The 22,236-nt window shown below is 35.9% G+C and overlaps 4 protein-coding genes across 5 annotated transcripts; 2 read left to right on the forward strand and 2 right to left on the reverse strand.

The window, feature by feature from the left end:
• Positions 1-321: 321 nt before the first annotated feature.
• LOC116343707 (poly(ADP-ribose) glycohydrolase) lies at positions 322-3,733 on the reverse strand. 2 transcript variants are annotated; one of them, XM_031771920.1, is made up of 8 exons: positions 3,629-3,733; positions 3,293-3,552; positions 3,050-3,211; positions 2,645-2,972; positions 2,090-2,574; positions 1,803-2,031; positions 1,650-1,740; positions 322-1,489 (listed from the first exon to the last, which is right to left on the reverse strand). In XM_031771920.1, exons 1-8 carry the CDS (start codon positions 3,663-3,665, stop codon positions 568-570), a joined length of 2,514 nt encoding a protein of 837 aa, XP_031627780.1. In that variant the 5' UTR covers positions 3,666-3,733; the 3' UTR covers positions 322-567. The 2 variants fall into 2 exon arrangements, with proteins under 2 accessions (XP_031627780.1, XP_031627779.1); XM_031771919.1 differs by having other exon boundaries at positions 3,293-3,724.
• Positions 3,734-4,148: 415 nt separating this feature from the next.
• LOC116344411 (casein kinase I-like) lies at positions 4,149-11,555 on the forward strand. Its single transcript, XM_031772933.1, has 2 exons — positions 4,149-5,488; positions 11,220-11,555. Exons 1-2 carry the CDS (start codon positions 4,626-4,628, stop codon positions 11,410-11,412), a joined length of 1,056 nt encoding a protein of 351 aa, XP_031628793.1. The 5' UTR covers positions 4,149-4,625; the 3' UTR covers positions 11,413-11,555.
• A 1,680-nt stretch (positions 11,556-13,235) lies between these two features.
• Positions 13,236-15,368, forward strand: LOC116343672 (aprataxin-like protein). Its single transcript, XM_031771877.1, has 6 exons — positions 13,236-13,722; positions 13,795-14,020; positions 14,078-14,229; positions 14,594-14,764; positions 14,828-15,053; positions 15,121-15,368. Exons 1-6 carry the CDS (start codon positions 13,549-13,551, stop codon positions 15,276-15,278), a joined length of 1,107 nt encoding a protein of 368 aa, XP_031627737.1. The 5' UTR covers positions 13,236-13,548; the 3' UTR covers positions 15,279-15,368.
• A 5-nt stretch (positions 15,369-15,373) lies between these two features.
• Positions 15,374-21,980, reverse strand: LOC116344412 (serine-rich adhesin for platelets). The gene is made up of 5 exons (XM_031772934.1): positions 21,675-21,980; positions 21,310-21,486; positions 17,965-20,857; positions 15,762-17,876; positions 15,374-15,678 (listed from the first exon to the last, which is right to left on the reverse strand). The coding sequence occupies exons 1-5, from the start codon at positions 21,766-21,768 to the stop codon at positions 15,585-15,587; spliced, it is 5,373 nt and encodes a 1,790-aa protein (XP_031628794.1). The 5' UTR covers positions 21,769-21,980; the 3' UTR covers positions 15,374-15,584.
• Positions 21,981-22,236: the final 256 nt, after the last annotated feature.

Consider the following 22,236-nt stretch of genomic DNA (forward strand, 5'->3'; position numbering starts at 1 on the left):
TTATCACACAAAAATAACATTCCGAGAGTTTGAAGAGATTTCAAAGCATATTAGGGGTACCACACACACAAATTTTTTGATTTTTTGCTCAAAAACGAAAATTTTGTATGGAAGGTACCACTCAATTGTATTGAAATTTCTTAAAAATTTCAGAATGTTAGCTTTTTGTGAAAAAAATAACATCTGCAAATTTTCACATGATTACGATATCATACAGGCATTGAAAGGTCTATCAAAAATTATTTGTATCGCAAAACTTATATCAGATTCAGTTTTCTCATGAATTCATATTTACGGTAAAAGATACGTAATAAATGCGTGTTGTGGATCACAGTGCGGAAAAGTTCATCTTACGGATGTAAGACATTTTATTTCTCTTGGTATTACGAACAAACGACCATTTACAAAAAAAAATTGTTGTTTTTCAGACTAAACTAAATTGCGTATGGTATATACCAAATGAAAAAATAATGATAGGTGAGTATAATGAATCGACTTTCTTCTTTGCTTTAACTTAAATTCAATGTAAACGATGGAAATCGACAAAAATCAGCCTTAATGTTGATTTTATTCAACTTTTGAATCAATGTCTTGGGAAATTTGATCGGCATCCGATGCGACGTGTAATGATTTCAATTGAAGTGTTTCTGAATTTATGGCGCTTTCGAATTCATCGTCATTAGATTGATCCACTTCCATATTTTCGCTTTCCATCTGTGATGCTGAGCTTTGTGAATCGAGGTCTATTATAGACGTTTGTGACTCTTCTTTGGATGATGACGTGTTTGAACTTTTGGCGTAAAAATCGCCTATGTTAGTTTGCCGAACCTTCAGCGGTGTATTTGCTTCCGCTGTTTTAAGTTCGTTGTCTGATTTTGACGCGTTGTCATTTTGGTCGGTGTCCACTTTATCATCTCCCGATTCGGCATCGTGAAATACTAACAGATCGCTCTCCGAATCACTGGTCTCGCTGTCGCATGTATTTTTTGTTTCGTTCTTATCGATATCATCTACCTGAATAATTTCTTTTTCGTCTTCTTTTTTTCGTTGCATTTTGGGTGGCGATTTCTTATAAAAACTGGCATCAAGACTATCAACGAGCAATGACGATCGTGGACGTTTTTCTTGATTTTCCATGCTGTTTGATTGTTTTGTGAAAAACTGTTGAATCGTTTTTGCGGGAAGTTCATCATTTTCGGGAGATTTTTTCGTTATTTCGATTTTCAACGGTTGTGGTTTTTTTTTACTAACACTTCTTTCCGCCGCTCGCGCCAACTCCATTGCCTCTTCTACATCATACTGATCGTCGGATCCAAAATCCCAATCCAGCGATGCGTCGGTGTCCTTCATGAGTTCATCAACGAGTGTGGATGTCTCTTGCGAATCAATTTGCTTTCGTTTTGGTTTCGCGATCGCTTTTGGTGCTGGTGTTACATTCGATCTGTTTGCTGATTTCGAAGACTGACCGTTAGTGCTTGGTTTGGGATCACTTTAAAGAAAATAGGTAGGAAGAAAGTGTTCAAGCCAAAATGAGAGACAGTTTGTGTGATTGAATTTGGTTAATGGAAACGATGAAAGTTTTTTTTTTTTTTTTGTGAAAAGATACAAAGCAGAAAGATGAAAAACACACAATTACCATCGATACTTACTTTTTTGTTTTAAGACAATCAACCAAAAATTCGTACAAATGAGTATATGATGATTTTTCAGAGCACCGTGCTAAGCATGACCATAACTGAGCTAAAAAAACATACAATTAGTTTAATTTCAAACCGGTTTCTCTTTCCTCACTGGAGTCTTACCAATGGTCACTTTTTCTTCGACTAAGTGTTCGAAAAACCAAAAAAGTTCTTGACATAATTCTTCATCACCGAATGTATAGTAGACCAATGGCCGTTTTGTAACACAGCACGCCATGAGTTGAAGTAATGACTTCAAGTTTTTGTCCCCTTTGAATGCACCGCATCCCCAGTTACCGGTCGCGATTGCCGGAGCTGCAGTAGGTAAATCATGTTTGAAACCAACATAGGCCTGGAATTAGAAATCCAATAAGAACAGACGAATACAGTTGGAGCTATTTTCTAAGTACCTTATTTAATTCTCTACGTATCTTGTCCTCTTCGTATTGGGCATGTTTGACACGGAAATAAATAGCATCAATGGCTACAATAGCACATCGTCGTCGTCTACATGAATCCAACGGTGTTTTGTCCACATAGTCACCAGCCCATTCAAATGTCGATGCATATCCTGTATATTTGTTAAATTGTTCACAGCCAACAATCGTCATACATTCATTATCTTGTAAAACTTCGGTGAACAGACGACTGCACAACAATTCTGGATTAATCATAAAACGTATCTCTTCCTGTACACATCCATAATCCAGTACACCGCCACCAATATATTTGTTTGCAAAATCAACTTGCAACAGACCATTGCCATCATCCTCAATCGTTCCCGCGCTCGATATATGCAACAGTGTATCATCAAAGGTCACTTGACATTCTTCCCAGTCTGGTAGCTGCGATTCAGGTACTAAACGTCGTGCAAATGTTACCACACCAGTCGGCCCTATTTTCAAGCGAAGACAGAAAACAAAAGATATAAAATTAAGTTTGAAAATATATGCACATCTACTTACTTTTAGATACCACCCGTCGAAAATAATTGCATATACATTTAACTTTCTCTTCATTGCCAGGCGTTGAGAATAATTCCGCAAAATTGATGGTCGGATATGAACTAAATTCTGAATTCCGTGCCTCAGAATTGCGGCGTGGAAATGTGCATAAGAACGCATTGGCCAAAAGGCACGCAATCTGTTCTTGACTTAGAGAAATTGATTTATTTTGACCTCTCTTCAGTAACGGGATCGAACACTTCACGATGTCTGGCAGCTGTAATGCCAATCGAATGATTTCGGGTAATGTTTGCTTAAAAAAACTCACAGCATCATTTTCGTCCATCTCCTAAGAATAAAAAAATGTATCATTGATTTTTTGTAAAACTAATTTCTAAAACGTTTTGTTCAACAATAAATTCTTACTTCAAATAAAGTATGAAGTGCTCTGAATTTCCAAACTTTTGCGTATTTCGGATTGTACGTCAGAACTGCCTTTTCGAAATCTTTGGTAGAATTAATTTCGCGCAACAAAGCCGTTTGAATGATTTCCCATCGTGTGGTCTGAATCGATTTGCTTGAATTGCTCTGCAAAAAATATTAAATGATGAATTAATGCAAAAGAACACATTTTTTCAAATAAAAAAAAAAAACAGAAACCATATTTACCGCACTCTCAGTTTTGTATTCATTTTGTGGCGCGCATGGCAATTTCACATGATTTGAATCCCATTTGGGTCCACCGCTTTCTATAAAGGGCTTCGGAGGTTGTACGGATCTTGTCGTTATCGGCAATTTAAACAAAACACTATGGTCGCGTCTGTGAACGATTTCTGGCAAGTGGTCCAGATCCCATTCATTAAAATTCCGATAAACCGTTTTGAACGGAACGCCTTTATAACTAACTGAACTCATTTTGCGTGCTTTCGCTGTAATATTAATATGTTTAATGAATTTCACAATTATTGAGTGCATTCACTGTAATTTAACAATTTCACCATTTACCAATTCGAACGTGAAAACTGTATCTGTTCTCGTTCATGAATTGCGACGCTATAGCTCAGATTAGATTTATTTGAGTTTGAATGTGTCAACTGAACTGGATTTCTTTTGTTTTGCTTTTGACATTTGCATTTAAAATTGAGGTTATGTCAACTGAGCACAAGTCAGTTGCTCAATTTGAATGCACATACGATTGAAGAAATATTTTACAATGAAATTCATGTGACAAAGACAAAAAAAAATATCAATGCATTCTAATCGATAAAATTTGAAAAAGAAAAAAAACTTATAATAAAATTCAATAAAAAGTAAATTATTTAATTTATATATAAACGAATAAAAATTATACAAAAACGAGAACCAAAGACGTCAGACAAAGAAAAACGTAAAATCGAACAGATGCAGACCCTGTTTGACAGATAGTATTACGTTTGGTTTGTATTGGTAACTACGACGATCTTTAACGAACGCAAAGTGAAAAAAAAAACTATATAGAGAATAACATCGAAATAAAGAAGCAAAATGGCTGCCCCATTGTCAGAAAACAGTATGTGTTAAAGTTGGTGAGGTGACGACGTGAAACGTATAATCGACGAGCAAAAACGAGTAAAATTTTGGAAAAAAGTGTACTTTGTGTGTTGATTTAAATCGGAATATTCTCGAAAAAAGGGAATTTAAGACAATTATTACGAAAATTTTATAAAAAAATTCATGGATTTCACAATTGAAGCCAGATAATATTCACACACAAAAGTTGTAGTGAAGAAAGAAGAAAAAAAAAACTTCCTGAACTCATTTTCACCAACACACAGTGTATACACTTTTTTTTTGTTACATCGCAATTCGGTTTCGCTTCGAAAGACGGAGCGATTTATTAGAATTTTTGAAGTTTTTTTTTTCGTTGCTCCGGATCAATTCGTGTAAATTGCGAAAAGAACGAGCAGCTTTTTCAATTCAATAGATTACATTTTAATACCGAAGAAACGGTTAGTCAGCCAAAATGAATCGTGTGGCTGCGAAACTGGATCCGTACATTAAGTACAATGACTTTATCGTAGGAGGAAAATATCGTGTAATTCGAAAGATTGGCAGCGGTTCGTTTGGTGATATTTTCCTTGGCCTGAGTGTTGTATGTGGCGAAGAGGTGGCCATCAAAATGGAAGAAGTAAATGCACGCCATCCGCAATTATTGTATGAGTACAAATTATATCGGATTATGGTCGGCGGTGTGGGCATTCCGCGCATTCGTTACTATGGCCAAGAAAAGAATTTCAATGTGTTGGTCATGGATTTGTTGGGTCCATCGCTCGAGGATCTATTCAATTTTTGTAGCCGCCATTTCACAATCAAAACCGTTCTCATGTTGGTCGATCAAATGATTGGCCGTTTGGAGTTTTTGCATTGTAAATGCTTTATACATCGTGATATCAAACCCGACAACTTTCTCATGGGTATCGGTCGCCATTGTAATAAATTGTTTTTAATCGATTTTGGTTTGGCGAAAAAGTATCGTGATTTTCGTACCCGCATGCACATCGGATATTGTGAAGACAAAAATCTCACCGGAACCGCACGATATGCATCGATCAATGCACATTTGGGCATCGAACAATCGCGAAGAGATGACATGGAATCATTAGGCTATGTTATGATGTATTTTAATCGGGGCTCATTGCCGTGGCAAGGTTTGAAAGCGACCAACAAGAAACAAAAGTATGAACGAATATCCGAAAAGAAAATGTCCACACCAATTGAAGTCCTGTGTAAAGGCTTTCCAGCTGAGTTTGCCATGTATTTGAACTACTGCCGAACGATGCGCTTCGATGAAGCACCTGACTACATGTACTTGCGACAATTATTCAGGTATGTACAAACACACACTCTTTTTCTTTTTCTTTCTTTTTTTCTTTTGATTAAAACAAAGACAACAACAACAGAAAAACATTCGATTCTTTTTTATATGGTTCGTTTATTTTTCGCCTTCATTTCGTTCTCCAATTAATCGCACGTTTTGTAATTTTAATTTGTTTGATTTTTATCAGCTTATGTGCACAATGCTCAATGTCACTTAGTCATAGTTTCAATATTGCAAACCGATGATGAAATTCATACGTAATCGCATGTGAAAAAATATACATAGAAAGACAAACGATTCGTTTTTGTAGTGGCTGTTTTTTTTTCTCTTCGTAATTGTCATTTTCTCAAGCTCGCTGTTTATTGTGAATGCATTTCAGTTACATTTTCGAAGAATTTCTACAAATGCATACGAACTTTTCGAAATATGCCTATTTTTAAAGTGCAGACGCTTCGTCAAGCATTAAATACATTTGAATAATAATAAAAATTGGAAGAGTGAGAGAGGGAAAAAAAATGTTATTATTGCAAAGACATTCCATATTCAGTGCACCCATATATAAGCACACACAGACACACAGGCAGGCACATACTGCAAAAACGAAACCTCACACAACTCTCTGAATCGCATTTATTTCTGGCTTTTCTTTCATTGTGAAATAAAATAAGAAGAATAAAAACAAATTATCGTGGATTTCATTTCGCTGTGCCTCAACTAATATTGTTGTTACGCGAATACAAACAGTACACACGAGTTCAAGACATTGTACAAACGTGTTTTGGTGTTGTTAATTGCTCTTCATATGTATTGTATAGTGTGTATGGGTTCGGTGTATCATCTTAAACCGAATTGTAGCCTGCCTTTGTTAGTTACTATAATGCCAATTGGCTCATAAAGAAATACGTACTTATGTAGTTTTGTTTGAAGAAATCAACGAACGAAAAGAGATTTTTTTTTTTTTGTTTCTTACATATACACCATAATATTGTGTACTTTTCGTTGTCTTTTCAATGCGCTATTTCACGAACGACTGAGCGGAAAAGAAAGAGAGAAAGAGAAACAGAAAGAAAACAAGACACAAAAAATCCCGAGACATCGACGAAATGTAAAAGATCTACTATATATTGATATCTGTAATTTATTGAAAATTTCATGACAAAATGCACAAGCATGGCCATAAAGAGAAAATTTCGCGAAAGAGTCGCATATCCAAAGTCACAAACAACATGTTTATGATTCATTCAGTCAGTCATTTTCTCATGTTGCTGTTTTGTGTTTTTTTTGTTTCGTTCGTCAAGGTAAACGGTTGCGGTTGTTTGGTTTTAATTATCAATATTTTGATACGTACACTTTCAGTCAATAAGCAAAAACTTAGAATATATATAAATGTGTGTCTTGAATTACATTAAATTTGCAACGAATGCAAAGACTTTAACAAATACCCGACCGTCCGCCCGTTCGCTTCTCAACGAAACGTGTTTACTCTTATGCTTGATGTTGATTTCTGTATAATTGGCATTGGAAACTTTATTTTTATTTCTCTTCTCTTTACAAAATTCTCGCGATTGCCACACAGAACATTATGCTCTTTGGTATCGGTCGATTGTGTCGACGACGACTTTATTCGATGTTTCGTTGGCTTCATTTTATGTGTATGTTTCGTTTCTTTCGTAGCTGGCGCAAGCACTAAACAATTTAATAACGAGAGAACGATAGACAGAGAGAGAGAGAGTGCGAGAGCATCGTGCTTTGTTGTTATTTTTCATTTCATTTCTTCAATTCATTCCATTCGGTATATATTCGGTGTTGAAATAGACGAAAATAATTTCGATGTTGGTTGCTTATTTTTATCAAAGACTGGTTGGTACGATGTATTTGTGGTGCGGTTTCCTATAAATTGTTGTCATCCCACTTTCGTCGAATCTTCTGTCATTTTATCTCTTTTTATTTTGTGTGCTGATTTTATCGATGTTGCGCGCACAAGCTTTCTTTTCAATACATTGACTCGACTATATTCAAATGTACCGTTATCATAAGCAGCAAAAAAAAATATACAAAACAAATCATTCTTCGGTTTACTACTATTGCTCTGCTGCTGCGGTGTGTCATTTACTTCTGTATTTGCATAAAAAATACATATTCATTGATTCCTACACAACCAAACCTGACTGAATAGAGACGCTCACAAGTAATATTTTTGCATTATAATATTGAAACGTGTTGAGGTAGACAAGGCAATGCAATGGGTATACCATTGAAATAAATTTTAAAATACTGCTTTTGTATCAACGAACAAAAAAAAAACCACCGAGCAAAATGATGTGTCACACGAATTTTAGTCATCGATAGGGAATACTCAATGTTTACTTATGACAATGTCTACGGGTTTTTTAATGCGCTTTTGGAGGCTTTCACTTTTTCAATCAATGTTTTTGTTTCGTTTAATTTACATACAGCGGCTGAAAAAAGACGTTTGCAATTCATTTCAAAGTTCAAAATTGAGTAATATATCCCTTCGAATTCGCAGCAATATATTGCCAAAGATTTTGTTTTTTTTGGCGTCTCATATGGAGCAATCACTTAGAATCATGTACAAACATGCTGAGTCTAAGCCAAAAACGGTGTTTTGTAAATGCTTGTCGATAAAGTAATGTAGTGCCCTCTTGATGTAATACCGAAATTGGTTCACCAGAAAATCCGACAAGATTTGCTTCGGGCCACTGCCTACTCTATACCAAAACGGTAATCACTTCGGCTTCAATCCGAGCCAAGATTGACGATGAACCACACATACAAAATTAGAGTTGAGTTCGAAGAAGTACAAATGGAAGACAAGAGTGAGAAACCTGTATATAAAACGGTTCTTTGGTCTTTGTTATGTGCCAGCCAGCGAACGCGCTGTTTAGAGATTCGCTTTGTGTGTTGAGCATATCGCATGCTGTATGGTTAATTTACTAGGCATTTTGTTTTCATATGGACAGTGGAGTACAGTGCGCAATTTAGGCACAAAGTTGAACGTTTGCTCTTGCACGTCAACAGCCGTGCGTACTTGTTTACATCGTCATTACGACGGTTTTCTTTTGTATTGTGTGTTGAAACTTGCACGATAACTCAATTGATGTGGATTTTGTTTTGCTATCACACACAGCTGTTTATGTATGAGCTTCTACTATCTATCGTTGCTCAGTAAAAGGTTACTGCGTTTATGACAAACAACATTGATACCCCAAACAATAATGCGTCATACACACACCGACAAATCTCTTTAAGTTTCTTGTTTTTATTTTCTTGTACCATATCAAAGCACACGAAAAAAAAAAACAAATCCACACATTAATTCTTCAGCTTTGCTTTTATTATTGCACGTACGTTATTATCGCTTGGCTTTAGCTCATTTGTGCCTCTTTTTTTCTATTCATTTTGCCCGTCGTGCCTTTAAGTATGTGTGAAAAACTAAACCGAAATAAAAATGATAAAAAAGTAGGCATAGTCACAATCGACGAAGAAGCAACTGCATGACGTATTAGGTTACAGCATTTACACGAGCAACGAAAACCACTTTTATCCCCCCAGTCTTTCGTTTCGTCGATTCGCAAATGCACGACGTGTTGAAATGTTTTGACGAGAGGCGCACTAAAACGCAACATATACGTACACCAAACGTACCGATTCATTACGATACTCGAGCACAGTCGAGTGAGCAACAGAGCAAGGGAGAGAGAGAGAGAGAGAGATAGACTATATGACAGCACAAGCAAAAATCAGGTCACCGTGTGCAAATGTATTCACATTTTGATCACAATGTATGACTGCCATACACCGAGAGAGCTCTGAGCACGATTATTGTAGTAACGGCGATTGTTGTCGAGCTGAAATGAGCTGAAATAAGGCAATAAAAGGCAATTCGAGTCTCAGTCCCACAATTCGATCAACTTTCATTTCGTTGTTGGGCTTTTTTTTCATTCTCATCTCATTCGTCTACTGTTATATACCTTTTTTGGATTTTGGTTTTTGTTTGTTTCTTCAACTCACGCGAAATTCAGGACACATTCAAATCAATGCCGTATCGCCTGCATTTTCGAGGGAATCAATTCTCATTCTTTTATTCATGAAAGTGGGCGGAAATCCGAAATGAAATCCAAAAATGAATCGATTATTTTTGGTTGTTGTTGTTTTCAAACGGAAAATTACGAACATTTCAAGTTAAAAAGAAGGTCGAAGTCACGAACGAAGAGCACATAATCCCTTCGACACAATGCTTTTAAAAATAACATCCATTCAAATGAATCAAAAAAAGTTATTTTTAACCCAATTGTACGAGTCTATGATGATTGTGTGAATGCAATCATTTGGAAGTGATTGAAAATGGTTCGATCAATTGTTAATTGAATATTTTGCAATCGCCGAAGGAAAATCAATGTACTTTGTTCACTATTTCGATTAAAGTTTCAAGAGAGCAATGGGTTTTTATCACATCATAAAGGTCATTTCAGGAAACGGCGCACGTACTCATTGCCAATGTCGTTTGTGTCCATCTATTTTGCAAAGAATGGCGTCCTTTACTTTATAATCAATAAACATTGTAAAGTTTTGCAATGTATTGTCAATGACATTGCCCAATAGAATTGTTCTGCTATAGAGACTAAACGTGTACATCCTTGATTCAAAGTGTTTGAAGGGCAAACAAAAACAACTAAACCAATTCCGCTTGGTAACAAATTTGTGTAATTTTTTTTTTGTTTGGTTGAAGTGCAGCTGTTAAAACTATCGTTTTCTTTCATCTGTGCGAATTTGACGATATTAGACAAAATTGTTGTAGGTGGATGCGATTCGCGTGCAAAATTTTATTAGTTATAATGACTCTCCTTGGCCGTTAATGGAATGATCTGCACGATTATATTCACGTTTTCAAACGTAAATTTTGAAACGAAGATATTTGTGCTTGAATTGGCATTAACAATGGAGAAAATCTACGTCGGTTGAAGGCTACATGAATTTCAATATTTGTTGCCGGTTGCTTTTTATGACGATTCTGAATATGAATGTGTGTTTGGTTTTGTTTTGTATTGATGATGAGCATTTGAATGGAACGGCAGTACCGGCGGCAAATGAACCCATGACACAGCTAATTGTTTGCTTATTACCAGTTGAACGAACTGATTTTGATCGGGAGATGTAGGCATACGCAATTCATGCGGTTTTCACAATGCAATACCACAATGCCTATTTACTCAAATGCCAATGATTTAATTGATGTCAACGTCTACTCGAGATATTGAGTCGAGCAAATGGTTTACGTATACTGGAGGCCATGACAAATGCGCTGAATCGATTCTTGATGATTTTGATTAATGCGGAACCAAATTCAAACACACCGCAACCCATTTCAACGAAACATTATTTCGCTTAACTATACCGTTACGGAATGATGAACGAAATTAGTGAGCGCTTTTTCATTGCCATGCAATTTATGATTGTTTGATGTTTTGCTGAACTTATTTTTCACACCACTGTGTCAAGATACTTGGCGGTTTTTGTTTTTTTTTTTCTGTGTTTGTCAATGAAATCTTATGTTTACTATTATATATGTTTACAAGAATTTTCGTGCAAAAATAGTGCATTTGTTAAAATGCAATCCATTAAGAGTGGTTTTGTTTTTCTATTTATTTATTTAAGAAAATTGTTGAAAATAAAACAAAATCTTATTTAATGTTGTTTATTTTTGTTTTTCTTTTGCAGAATTCTTTTCCGCACATTAAATCATCAATACGATTATACGTTCGACTGGACGATGCTTAAACAGAAATCGAATCAGGCTGGCGGAAGTTCACAAGCGGCTATTCAAGGAACACCCGACAAACGTGATGAGCGCGAGGGACGCAATGGACGCGACAAAAACGAAACGGCTCATACGACATCCGAACTAAAATAAGTTATAATTTAATGCGTTAAATTTAAATGAAACCAATACTATTAGTAATCATTGAATATGAGAAACTACACACGCAAAAAAAAAAAACAAACAAACAAAAAAGAGAAAAAATCCATACGAAGAAAAAAAAATCAACAAATCTGCACACACACACATACATAAATCACATTAAGAATCAATCTTTTTTTGAAAATAAGAATTAGGCAAAGAGAAATGAATTTGAAATTGAAATGAAAATCATAAATCATAATTACGAAGATTAAAAATAAAATTCATGTGAAACTACAAAATAAATAAACAAATAAGATACTAACGAGAACAACAACTACAATAATAATGATATAAAGGTATCAAAGCAACAACAATTACACATTATTATATTATTATGATAAGCTACAAATTTCATGATGAATAAAAGAAAAAACTCAACACACACACAAAAAAAAAATTAAATGAAGTTCATTAAGGAAAACCAAATAGGGCGCATCTATCATTAGAAAGAGAGAGAGATAGAGAAAAAAATTAAGAGAGTATAAAAACAAAACACATGAAGAAATGAATTTTACGAAGCTCGATTAATTGTGGAGCGACGAAGGAGATAAATTGATGCATCTCGGAACTATAAGAAAAATCGAAAGTAAAATTAATTACACAAATGTAATACAACCGGCGCACAGTTCATTCGCCGCGTATTAATATTAAAATAAAATACAAAAAAACGAAAAATTCACACAAAAAAAAATCAACAAAAAAAAACAAACCTTTATATATCGATGTAATGTATCTTAGCGATATATATGGATATGAAATAATATGAAATAACAACTAAAAAATTTGAATAAAAATTATATTAAAATCCACAAACAGATATAAAAACACACAGAACAAATATGCATTTGATAAATCGTGATATATGTTTTTTCATTTGTTCGAAAACAATAACAACAGCTACAACATACCTATTCTCTGATATTTTGACAAAACTCGGGGCATGACCACACGTCTTGAACTTGATGATCACATCGCCAGCACTCTTATGTCGATTGAATCATCAAGTGAGATTCGGCCCGAGTTTGATTCCAAGGGAAAGATGAGGAGAGAATGTGAGATAAAGTGACGCCATCACTTATTGGGATTCGAAAAAAAAGATCCAAATTTGACGGACACTTGATGTGGAATTATATCTCAATGTGGAGATTTAGCTTATTTTACCAATTTTCTTCTTTATATTATTCTAGACGAACTAGTTTTGATAAAACTGGATATTTTCTCATTATATATTTTTAGTCCTTAATTCTCTTTTTTTGCAACACACAATTTAGGCTTTACTCCCTTCTCATCCTGCCCACTCTCCCAAACGCCCCCCCACCTTTTCTTTAGTTAAACCATTTTCCATTTTTGGCAAAAGTGATGTAACATTTTTCCAAGAGAAAGAAAACAAATGACATAAATTGCTTTTACAAAATCATTAGCATGTAACAAAAAGTGATATACATTTTGCCCTTAACGAAAACGAACAAAAACAAATTTAGGAATGAAAAGTATAAATTGGATTGACATGTTACATGTGATCTTTCGCCCATTCAATATCAGACCCATTTCTATTTCTATGTGTGGCATTCTAAAAGAAGAAATATATCTTTTATTCTTTAAAAAAAACAACAACAACAAATTGATCAATGGATAAACAAATGAATAGAACTAAAACGTTATATATTATTACTGATCAAAACTGTAGACATTAAGAAAATAAAGAAAAACTATGTGAATTAACTAAACGATAAATTTTGCGATTTCTAATTTGGTGCTAATATTTCAGCCACAATTTGGAAGAACATTTATATTATGAGCACATAAGGTCTTTTCGTTCGTCTCTCAAAGGTTACCTGATGTGCGCATCGTTTTGAATGCATTCACCGTTTTACAACAACAGCACAATGTTGTCAGCAACGCCGTCTCGTCACACAATGGCCCCTTGAAAATTCGTACACACTTGTTTTTTTTTGACAGCTCACACAAAGTGCAGTGTTTTAACATCATCACCCACAGACGCGTCGCTTAATTTTGCAAGATAAACGCCGAATCAAAAGAATTTCCAATATTTTTCGCATTAAAAGTAACATAAAAATCATTACCATGGCTCTCGAAAGACGTGATGTTCATTGGTCGCATGGACTGATATTAGAACTTTCAAAGCCGCAAAATTGGATCGCAGAAAGTGAAAACGCCGTGGTTATTCGAGACCGTTATCCGAAGGCGATGTACCATTTCTTGGTGGTTTCCAAAGCAGATATTCTCAACATTTTCGAAGTAATTAATATCAAATCTTCTTGATCCCCGTAATGTTGTGGTAAATTATAAAATAATTTCAATTTCTAATAGTTGACAAGAGATGATTTACCGCTACTGAACGAGATGTTCGAGTTGGCATTGAATTTAATATTCAGCAAAGATCGTCGATTGGAAGAATTCAAAATTGGATATCATGCTGAACCAAGTTTATTGCAACTTCACATGCATGTCATTTCCACTGATTTCCATTCACCAACCATGAAGACAGAAAGACATTGGAACTCATTCAACACACAATTGTTCATACCGCATGAAGGTAAGATGGCAACACAATAGCTAAGAGAGTAAATTTATTTAGAAAATGTTTATTTAGAATTGATGCGTCGACTCATGGATTATGGAAGAATCTCAAAAATGGATCCACGGTTGATTGACGAACTACGAATGACACAATTGAAATGTAACCGATGCGATAGAACTGAAGAATCCATCATACATTTCAAAGAGCATCTTAAATGTCACTTGAAATGGAACTAGAGAACAGAATTGAATGTGATTTATGCCAATATCATTTTCCATTCAATATTGTAAATAGTTAATTTTTTCAGTAAGTTTGTTGTAAAAAATGTTGGCATTGAAGTATGATCATAATAAATAAAGAAGAACATTGAATTATTTAAAAAGAGTAGGCTATTTTTTTTCAAATACCAAAAACTGGCTTTTTTTCAAATGACATTCCAACATGAAGACAATCAACAGCAGCGCCACTCACATATGTTTTTGACAGTTCAACTATTGTCATCGATTTGAGTTGCCGTTGGATTTGTTGAATATTTGCTATTTTTGTCAATTAATTTTACAATTTTGCTTCTTTTTCGGTTGAATTTTCATTCCATTTGGCAAAATGGCCGGCTGGTCATTGGGATTATTGAATTCTCTAAAGGATAAAAGCCAATGGATTATTTCAAACACCGATGCCATTGTTATTTCGGACAAATTCCCAAAAGCGAAATTCCATTTTTTGGTACTTCCACGAGAAAATATCTCGAATATTTTTCAGGTGCGTCAATTTAAAGGCATTTGAAGACAATCATAAGTAGAATAACATTTAATGTGCATACAGTTGACGACAGACCATTTGCAGTTACTGAATGAGATGTATCTGCTGGCTAAAAATATCATCGAGATTAAAGGCGGAGAAGACGATGAGTTCAAGATTGGATACCATGCTGAGCCAAGTATGCAGCAAGTCCATTTACATGTGATTTCCACTGATTTCAATTCGCCGGCGCTGAAAACAAAAAAGCACTGGAACTCCTTTACAACGGAATTTTTTGTACCACACGAAGGTAGGGTCTTGAAATATTCATAGTACGCACTGAAAATTTCCTAATTTTTTTTCGGTTGCAATTCCAGAATTGATGAGACGTCTCAAAGCGGATGGTAAAGTGGCTAAACTCAGTTCCACCACAGCCAAGGAGCTCCTTGCAACGCCGTTAAAGTGTCACCGCTGTCATGCTACGCCAAAAACAATGCCAGATCTGAAGTCACATCTTTTGCAACACTTGAAATAACAATAAAACCAGCGGCGTGTCAAACATCAATTGTATTTATTTGAATTATGAAAAAATAAATTTTATACTCGATCCGAGTATGTTTTTTTATTCCATGTCTCTAAACTACAATAGTCTTAATGAAATGAATAATAAATATGTAAGACTTAAATGGCATACGTGGAATAAATGTTAAATGTTTGGAAAGTCAAACTGAAATGAAAAAAATGTTCACACTTTACAGTCTAAATTCATCAAAAACGACCTAATTATATTAAATATTGTAATTTTGTTCCTAATCCTGACACATCTTGCGAACAATTACAGTTATTTTGTGGTGGGATGCAATTTACCTAGTACCTCGTCGATCATAAAACTCAAAATATCGTCCTTACTTTGATTCTTGGATGATTTTGGACTCCTTTGAACGAAAAAAAAATATACAAAATTATTAGCACTGACTAATTTTGCGATTTGAGAACATTTGAGAATTGAAATATTTACATTGGTCCGGTAGATTTGTGTTTGATGTTGAATTTAGCTGTTACTGATTTAGATGGGGATGGCGTTGATGTGTGCAATGGTTTACCATAAATGGCTTCGGAGCTGGAAATTGTCTCATTGCCCGTTTCACATCGACTTTGTTTCGCGCTACGACGTCCCGATTCTTTGTTCATTTCAGATGCAACACTATCAATGTTCTGCGTATACAATTCGAATTCCTCACTGGCCGCCAATTTGATTCGCATGCCATCTAAATGAACATTCTTTGTTTGGATATTTAAGCACTGTTCCGTTACTTTGGGTTTGATTGATGCATTTTCGCGAATTGAAATAAAACGCTTCTTATCGTTGTCATCGATTGAAAGGCACAATTCATAACCATCTTCGTCGCCTGAATCATCGTCTTCACTCTCGTCATTATCTTCTTCATCCTTTACATTGCTGCTGTCAGCTTCGAATTTTGTACTTTCGCTGACGACTTCTGATTTTGTTTCGGCTGGCTGCGGCGGCGGTGGCGGTGGCGTTAAAGAACGTTTATTCTCTTTGGGTTGATTTACAGTTTTCGATGGTGATTTGATGGGTGTTTCAATGTCGGTACAATCACCAAATATATCACGAATTTGGCGTGATCGACGTTCTTTGGCCGGTGTCACAAATTTGTATTTAGTTGGCATTTCATCTAACGATGACACCTTTGACGGTACACCTTTTTCATCTTTCGATGATTCAGTACTTTTTGGAACAGAATTTTCCGATTTTTCCGGCACCATCGGTTTTTCATCTTTTGATTTCTCTTTAGACGAATCAGCCAGTTTCGTGTCAACATTGGCCGTGCTCGATGTAGGTATTGGCGGTGGTTTTGTAATAATATTTTGTGCAGGTCGTATCTTTGCACGAGATCGTGTTGTCCGGCCCATTGGTAAGGCGGCAATTACTTCAGTTTTCATTTTTGGTCGATTGGCATCGAATCGTTTTTGCTTTGCCGATAACATTTCGACTAAGCTTTCGGGCGAAATTTTCTTCGAATCACCAGCATTCTTCACCGGCACCACAATATCGGTCATTTCGCTGCTCTTATTTAAATGACTTGTGATTGCCTCGACACTTTCCTCATCATCCATCGGATTTGCCTGCGGTTTTTGTGTTGTGGTAACATCAGATGCATCGATGACAGCATTATCATTGGCTGCCTCAGTTATAAGTCGTTCAGTTTGTACTTTTGCTTCAGATTCAGCGACCGATGGATTAATCACAACTTGTGATTGAATTTGCTGTGAATTTCGTTGGAATTTTTTTGGTTGTGTGGTTTTTCGTTTTGATGGCGATGCCGTAGACTTGGTCGGTGGTCGTAATTGGTCGCGTTTTGCTTCTGCAATTGCTCGATACTTTTTGAATTGCTCGACATTTTTTGGTTTGCCCTTTTCGTGCTTTTTCATTTCGGCTTCTCGGAGAAGTTCTTGAGTACGGCGACGTTTTTCTTCGAGCACAATAATTCGTTCGGCTTCTTCATTTTTCACCGGTTCCTGAGGCACGCTTAACAGAATATTTTTAGCAATATTCACTTCGTTGGCGGTTGTCAAATGTGATTTTATTATTTGCGTTGAATCTTCATTGATCACTTTGGGCGATGAAACTTTCACATTCGTTTCTTCAGTCGGTTGTGTTTCTTTTTCGGATTTATTCATAATTTGAGAGCTTTCGGAGTCAGAGGAAGACGAAGAATCACTTTCTGAATCAGATTCACTGCCGGAAGATGAATTTGACGACGATGATGATGTTGAACTGTTCAGTGTATTTTGTGAATCATCGATTTTTGAGTCATCATTTATTTCATCGGCACTGTACACACCGCTATTGGTTCGATTTGAATGAACGGATGCTTGGATTTGTCTATCAATTCCATCCGATTCATCTGGTTTATAGTATGAACTACTTGACGAGTAATCAGTTGGACGATTGGCCGCTCCATAAACGATCTCTTCACTTTTTGGCGAAAAAATATCTTTGAATGGCGTGAATATTGACAGTCCCGGCGTAATTGGGAAATTTGGAGTTGGGAACAGTCCAGTTTTAAAAATTGAATCGTCCAACAAATGTGCACTCGGCCGAAGCATTCTATATAATGAAATAATTTTGGTAAAATTAACGTAAGCAATTTCATTGGTTTGAGAGATAAAAAAAAGTTTGTAATTCGAATACTTACGGTGTGACCATTTGCGGCAAAATCGTATTGAAACCTGGTGTCTTTGGTAATAGAAGTGTGCCTTCTTTGAACGGTGTTTCAAGCAATGATGATATATTCAAATAAGATGAGTTCGTTAGATTCAGAGATCTCAGTAATTCCGGATCGATTCTGTCCAGTGGAGTCGTTTCAACATTTGGCTTTGGCTTAACCACCTCAACCGTATGCGACATTGAAATGGAATCACTTTGTATTTCTGTGTTTTGTGATTTCTTTCTTTCGCTCTCCTGTTTCAAAATCACCTCTTTCATGCTGATTAGATTTTGTGCCACCTCCAAGTCGTCGGTTGTATTTTCATTTGGTTTGATGGGTTCAGGTTCCATTATGACTTCAGGTTGTGGTTCAGTCGATTTTTCGGCTTCAATTTGATTTTCGACTGGTTTTTCGATTCCACTACCACTGGCGACTGGTTTTTCAATTTCACTGCCACCGGCGACTGGTTCGATTTCATTTGATTTCTTTGTGACTTGAGTTGCTGCCAAATCTCTCTTCGATTTCAGTCGTTTCAGTGCTTTGTTCTTTGGCGATGGCATTAGTTTTATTTGCAACTTTCCGATCGGTGTCTTTTTCTTCGCTGATTTTAAAACGATGTCTTGTTTAACGGGCGTCGCTTTTTTCGCGCTTTTCAACATCTCCTCCAGCATTCGTGCTTCCAAATTGATTGATGCATTTAAATTATCCGGATCAATTGACGAATTCATCGAAAGATCAACCGAATTGATTGTTTCGTTGAGTGCTTTAGCTACTGCTGGTTTTGTATTTGTGACTGTTTTTCTCTTAACTTGTTTTCTTCGCGTTCGTTTCTTTTTGCCCGATGACAATTCAGTGGCCGTCTTCTTACTATTCTGTTCACGCAAATTTTGTTCAAATAATAATGGATTATTTCGGGCTGATTTAATCTGTTCCCATTGGAGAGCCGCGTCTTCTTTGGAAATCGGTTCAGTTTTGGTTGTTTCTTTTTTATTCGTATCGTCTTCATTGCTATCACCGTCGTCGGGACAAATCTTTTTCTTTGTTTTTGCCACACGCTTAAGACGTTTTTCATTCTCTGCTGGATTCAATTCTTTATGGGCCGATAGCGTACGTACGCAACCTTTTCGATTTGTTTTTCGCACTTTTGGAGTTTCACCATCGGCTGATATGACTGTATCTTCGTTGGTAGGCACAAATGGTTCCGGAGCATCCAAATCGATTACACTTTCGCCCGATTTTTTCTCACTTTGAGTTACCGAATTCACTTTTGGTGGCGCTGAACTTGGCAACGACGACACTATCGAACGATTGTGTGGTGTTTCCGAAAAATATTTTGATGTATTTGCAAGTAACTCATTTTTACTTTCAGGTATTCCGGCCAAATGCCGATTTGGCGTATTGAAATTTAAGACACGAACATGGCGCGGTGTCGACAAACTTTTTGATGGGTTTGGTCTTATGAGTTGCTTCGGTGTAACATTTTTTGGATCGTTGACTTGTGTAAGCGAAATGAATGACATTGCCGTTGATTTTGCTGCATCAGCATCAACTCGTTCAGCTTCTGAATTCAGTTTGGGGTCTTGCTGCTGATTTACTTCGATGGGTGGATTGCCCTCTCTATCCACTTGAGCTTTATCAACGACGACCACTCGATACCTTTCGTTGTTCACGTTCACCGTGGTGTATTCATCCACTTGATTCGATTGCATTTCATTTGAATTTGGTGTATCATCGCTGTCAAGATCAATAATTTGTGAATCAAATTGACTGGATTGTGTTGGATCGGCGATATTATTGCCGGTTGATATGGTTGCCGTTGATGTGGTGCCTGGAAATTGAATTGGAAGTGAACCAACTAACATATACTCAACGGTACCATTATCTCCTTTGATCGATAGCAAATATGGCTGTTGATAGAGCTGGTTCGATGTGGTCGATACCGTTTTTTCGTCGGAATCTGGTAAAATTGCAAATGATCCATTGCACAAGTTCTGTAGTGTATCTGTTGAAATTGGTGTATTTATCAAATTGTCCGATAAAATCTCAATTTTCCTGCTGTTTTCCGTTGTTTGTTTTAACTCAGTAGGTGTGTTTGCCGATGTATTCGATTTTCTTTGTGACCGTAATTCGTATCGGAAACTTCTGTTCGCATCTTTGGGTACAGGTGTGTTAAGTTGGCGATTTCCATCGATTTGCGGTTCGATTTGTTCATATTCCAGATCCGACGTTGGTTTTGATGTACCCGGTGACGAATGCATTGGGCCAACATCCAATATATCTCTAAGCATCTCATCCAAATCGATATTTTTACGAATTGTCTCAACAACGTTATCCGCTCTCATTTCCGAATCGGCCGCATTATTTTTAATGGCTTCATTGATGGTCATGACTATGCGATCCGGATTATTTAGTATCGAATCGGACAATTGTTGTACTACCTCTGATTGAGTCATTTGCGTAACACTGCTGCTGGTTGGATCTGAATTGGTGGCCGATTTCAAAGTGATTTCTCTTTGATCATCGTTATCACTCTCATCTATACAAATAACATCCTGTTCATTTTTATAGTTGAGTAAAAAATTTGGGTTAAGTTGAACTTTTCGACGTTTCGGCCGATAACCTGGCAAATCTTGGACGTCTGTTGCTTTCACCGAATCAGAACTGTCACTCAAATCAGTACTATATTCACTTTGATACACAATTTCAGTTGATCGTTTCCGCTTTACCGTTCTTTGACTTGGCTGTGCACTGCTAGTGCTGGGGCTACCAAATTTTCGACATGCATATAGAACTTTGTCCTTTAATGTTCGCGCTCGAAGTAATTCAATTGGTACGTCATTTGGATCATATCGATTCCATTCTTCTTCGAAAAATTCATCCACTGCAAAAAAAGAAAAATTAAATTTGATTTGAGTGACATTTCTATTTGAAAGTCATTTGAATTTAAAATGCAAAATTTAAATCATCTGAAAATAGACTGAATCTTATACGTCACATTTATTGAATCGACACAATCAACTTCTTCGAAATTCGATTTTTGTTGTCTCAGCACTCTTTCTCTCCTTTTAAATTTAGCATATCATATTTCGTTTGTGATTTCATGTATAAAGTTTGGCGATAAACATGAATGTAAATAAAAAAAAATTCAAATAATTCCAAGCATTGCACAATGGAAATTTCCCTCGTAAAACAATCAAAAATCACGCCTTCATTTGTGGCGCCAATATTTGACAATTTGACACCTACTTTGTTTTATCCGCTTCACATTTACAAACAATAAAATAATGCATTTTAAATTCACTTTTTTGTCACTGTTCAATTGTGCATACATACCAATCTCTCGAATTTCAGTGAATTCTCTGATGATGTCTAACAGCGATCTGGTTTTGTCAGGATTTATTATTTTCACATGTGTGTCTTTGACATATGCATAGTCCTCAATGGTAAGATAAGGACTTGATTTACAAAGTTCTTTGGCCGCCTTCGTAAAACCCTGACTGCCCAAATAGCCTGAAATATAAAAAACAATATGAATTTTAAATGCCATTTTGCATCAGAACATTCAATCAAAGCATCAAGCTTTCAAGCATTCGATGCAGTCGATCTCTCTACCTTTGTATATCTCTGTGTGTGCTATGATTTTGTAAAAATCTTTTTTACGCATTTGTTTTCGGTAAAAAAAATGGACATTTACTCACCCAGAACAAGTCTGTTAATTTGAGCTGGACACATAGACTTTATTAAAGACATGCTTGTGTTTTCTTTCACTTTTTTACTGTGATTGGGTCGCATATTTTCTTTTTTCAAACAATAATTCGACAAAAAATGTCACTGTCGATTTAAAATAAACGTTTGTTCAATAGTTTAGACCAAATATTTTACCGTGAACTATAAAAAGTGTACATTTTGTCGTAATTTCGATGGGAAATTGTGCAAAAATTGAGCAAAAAACAAAAATGACATTTACACTTCACAACAGAAACAGTTTAGTTAATACTCTCTTTCGTTTCTCTCTTATGACGGTTCTATACACATCTGCATGCTGTTGTTTCACACAAGCATCAATGTATCTTTATGTTTACCGCCAAATTTCAATACATCGCTTTTTTTATGTTGCAAAGCTAAACAATTCAACGCATTTTATGCGAGTGTATTTGTGTGAATTGTCAAAATTCGACGACTTGTACAATCAAAATACGATAGTTTCACAATGTTTCAAATGTACCGAAACCAACTTCATGGCAATTGAATAGATATCTC

The sequence above is a fragment of the Contarinia nasturtii genome, unplaced genomic scaffold (genome assembly GCF_009176525.2).
Source record: "Contarinia nasturtii isolate CC-2019 unplaced genomic scaffold, AAFC_CNas_1.1 Cnas_scaffold_1037, whole genome shotgun sequence".
NCBI lineage: Eukaryota > Metazoa > Arthropoda > Insecta > Diptera > Cecidomyiidae > Contarinia > Contarinia nasturtii.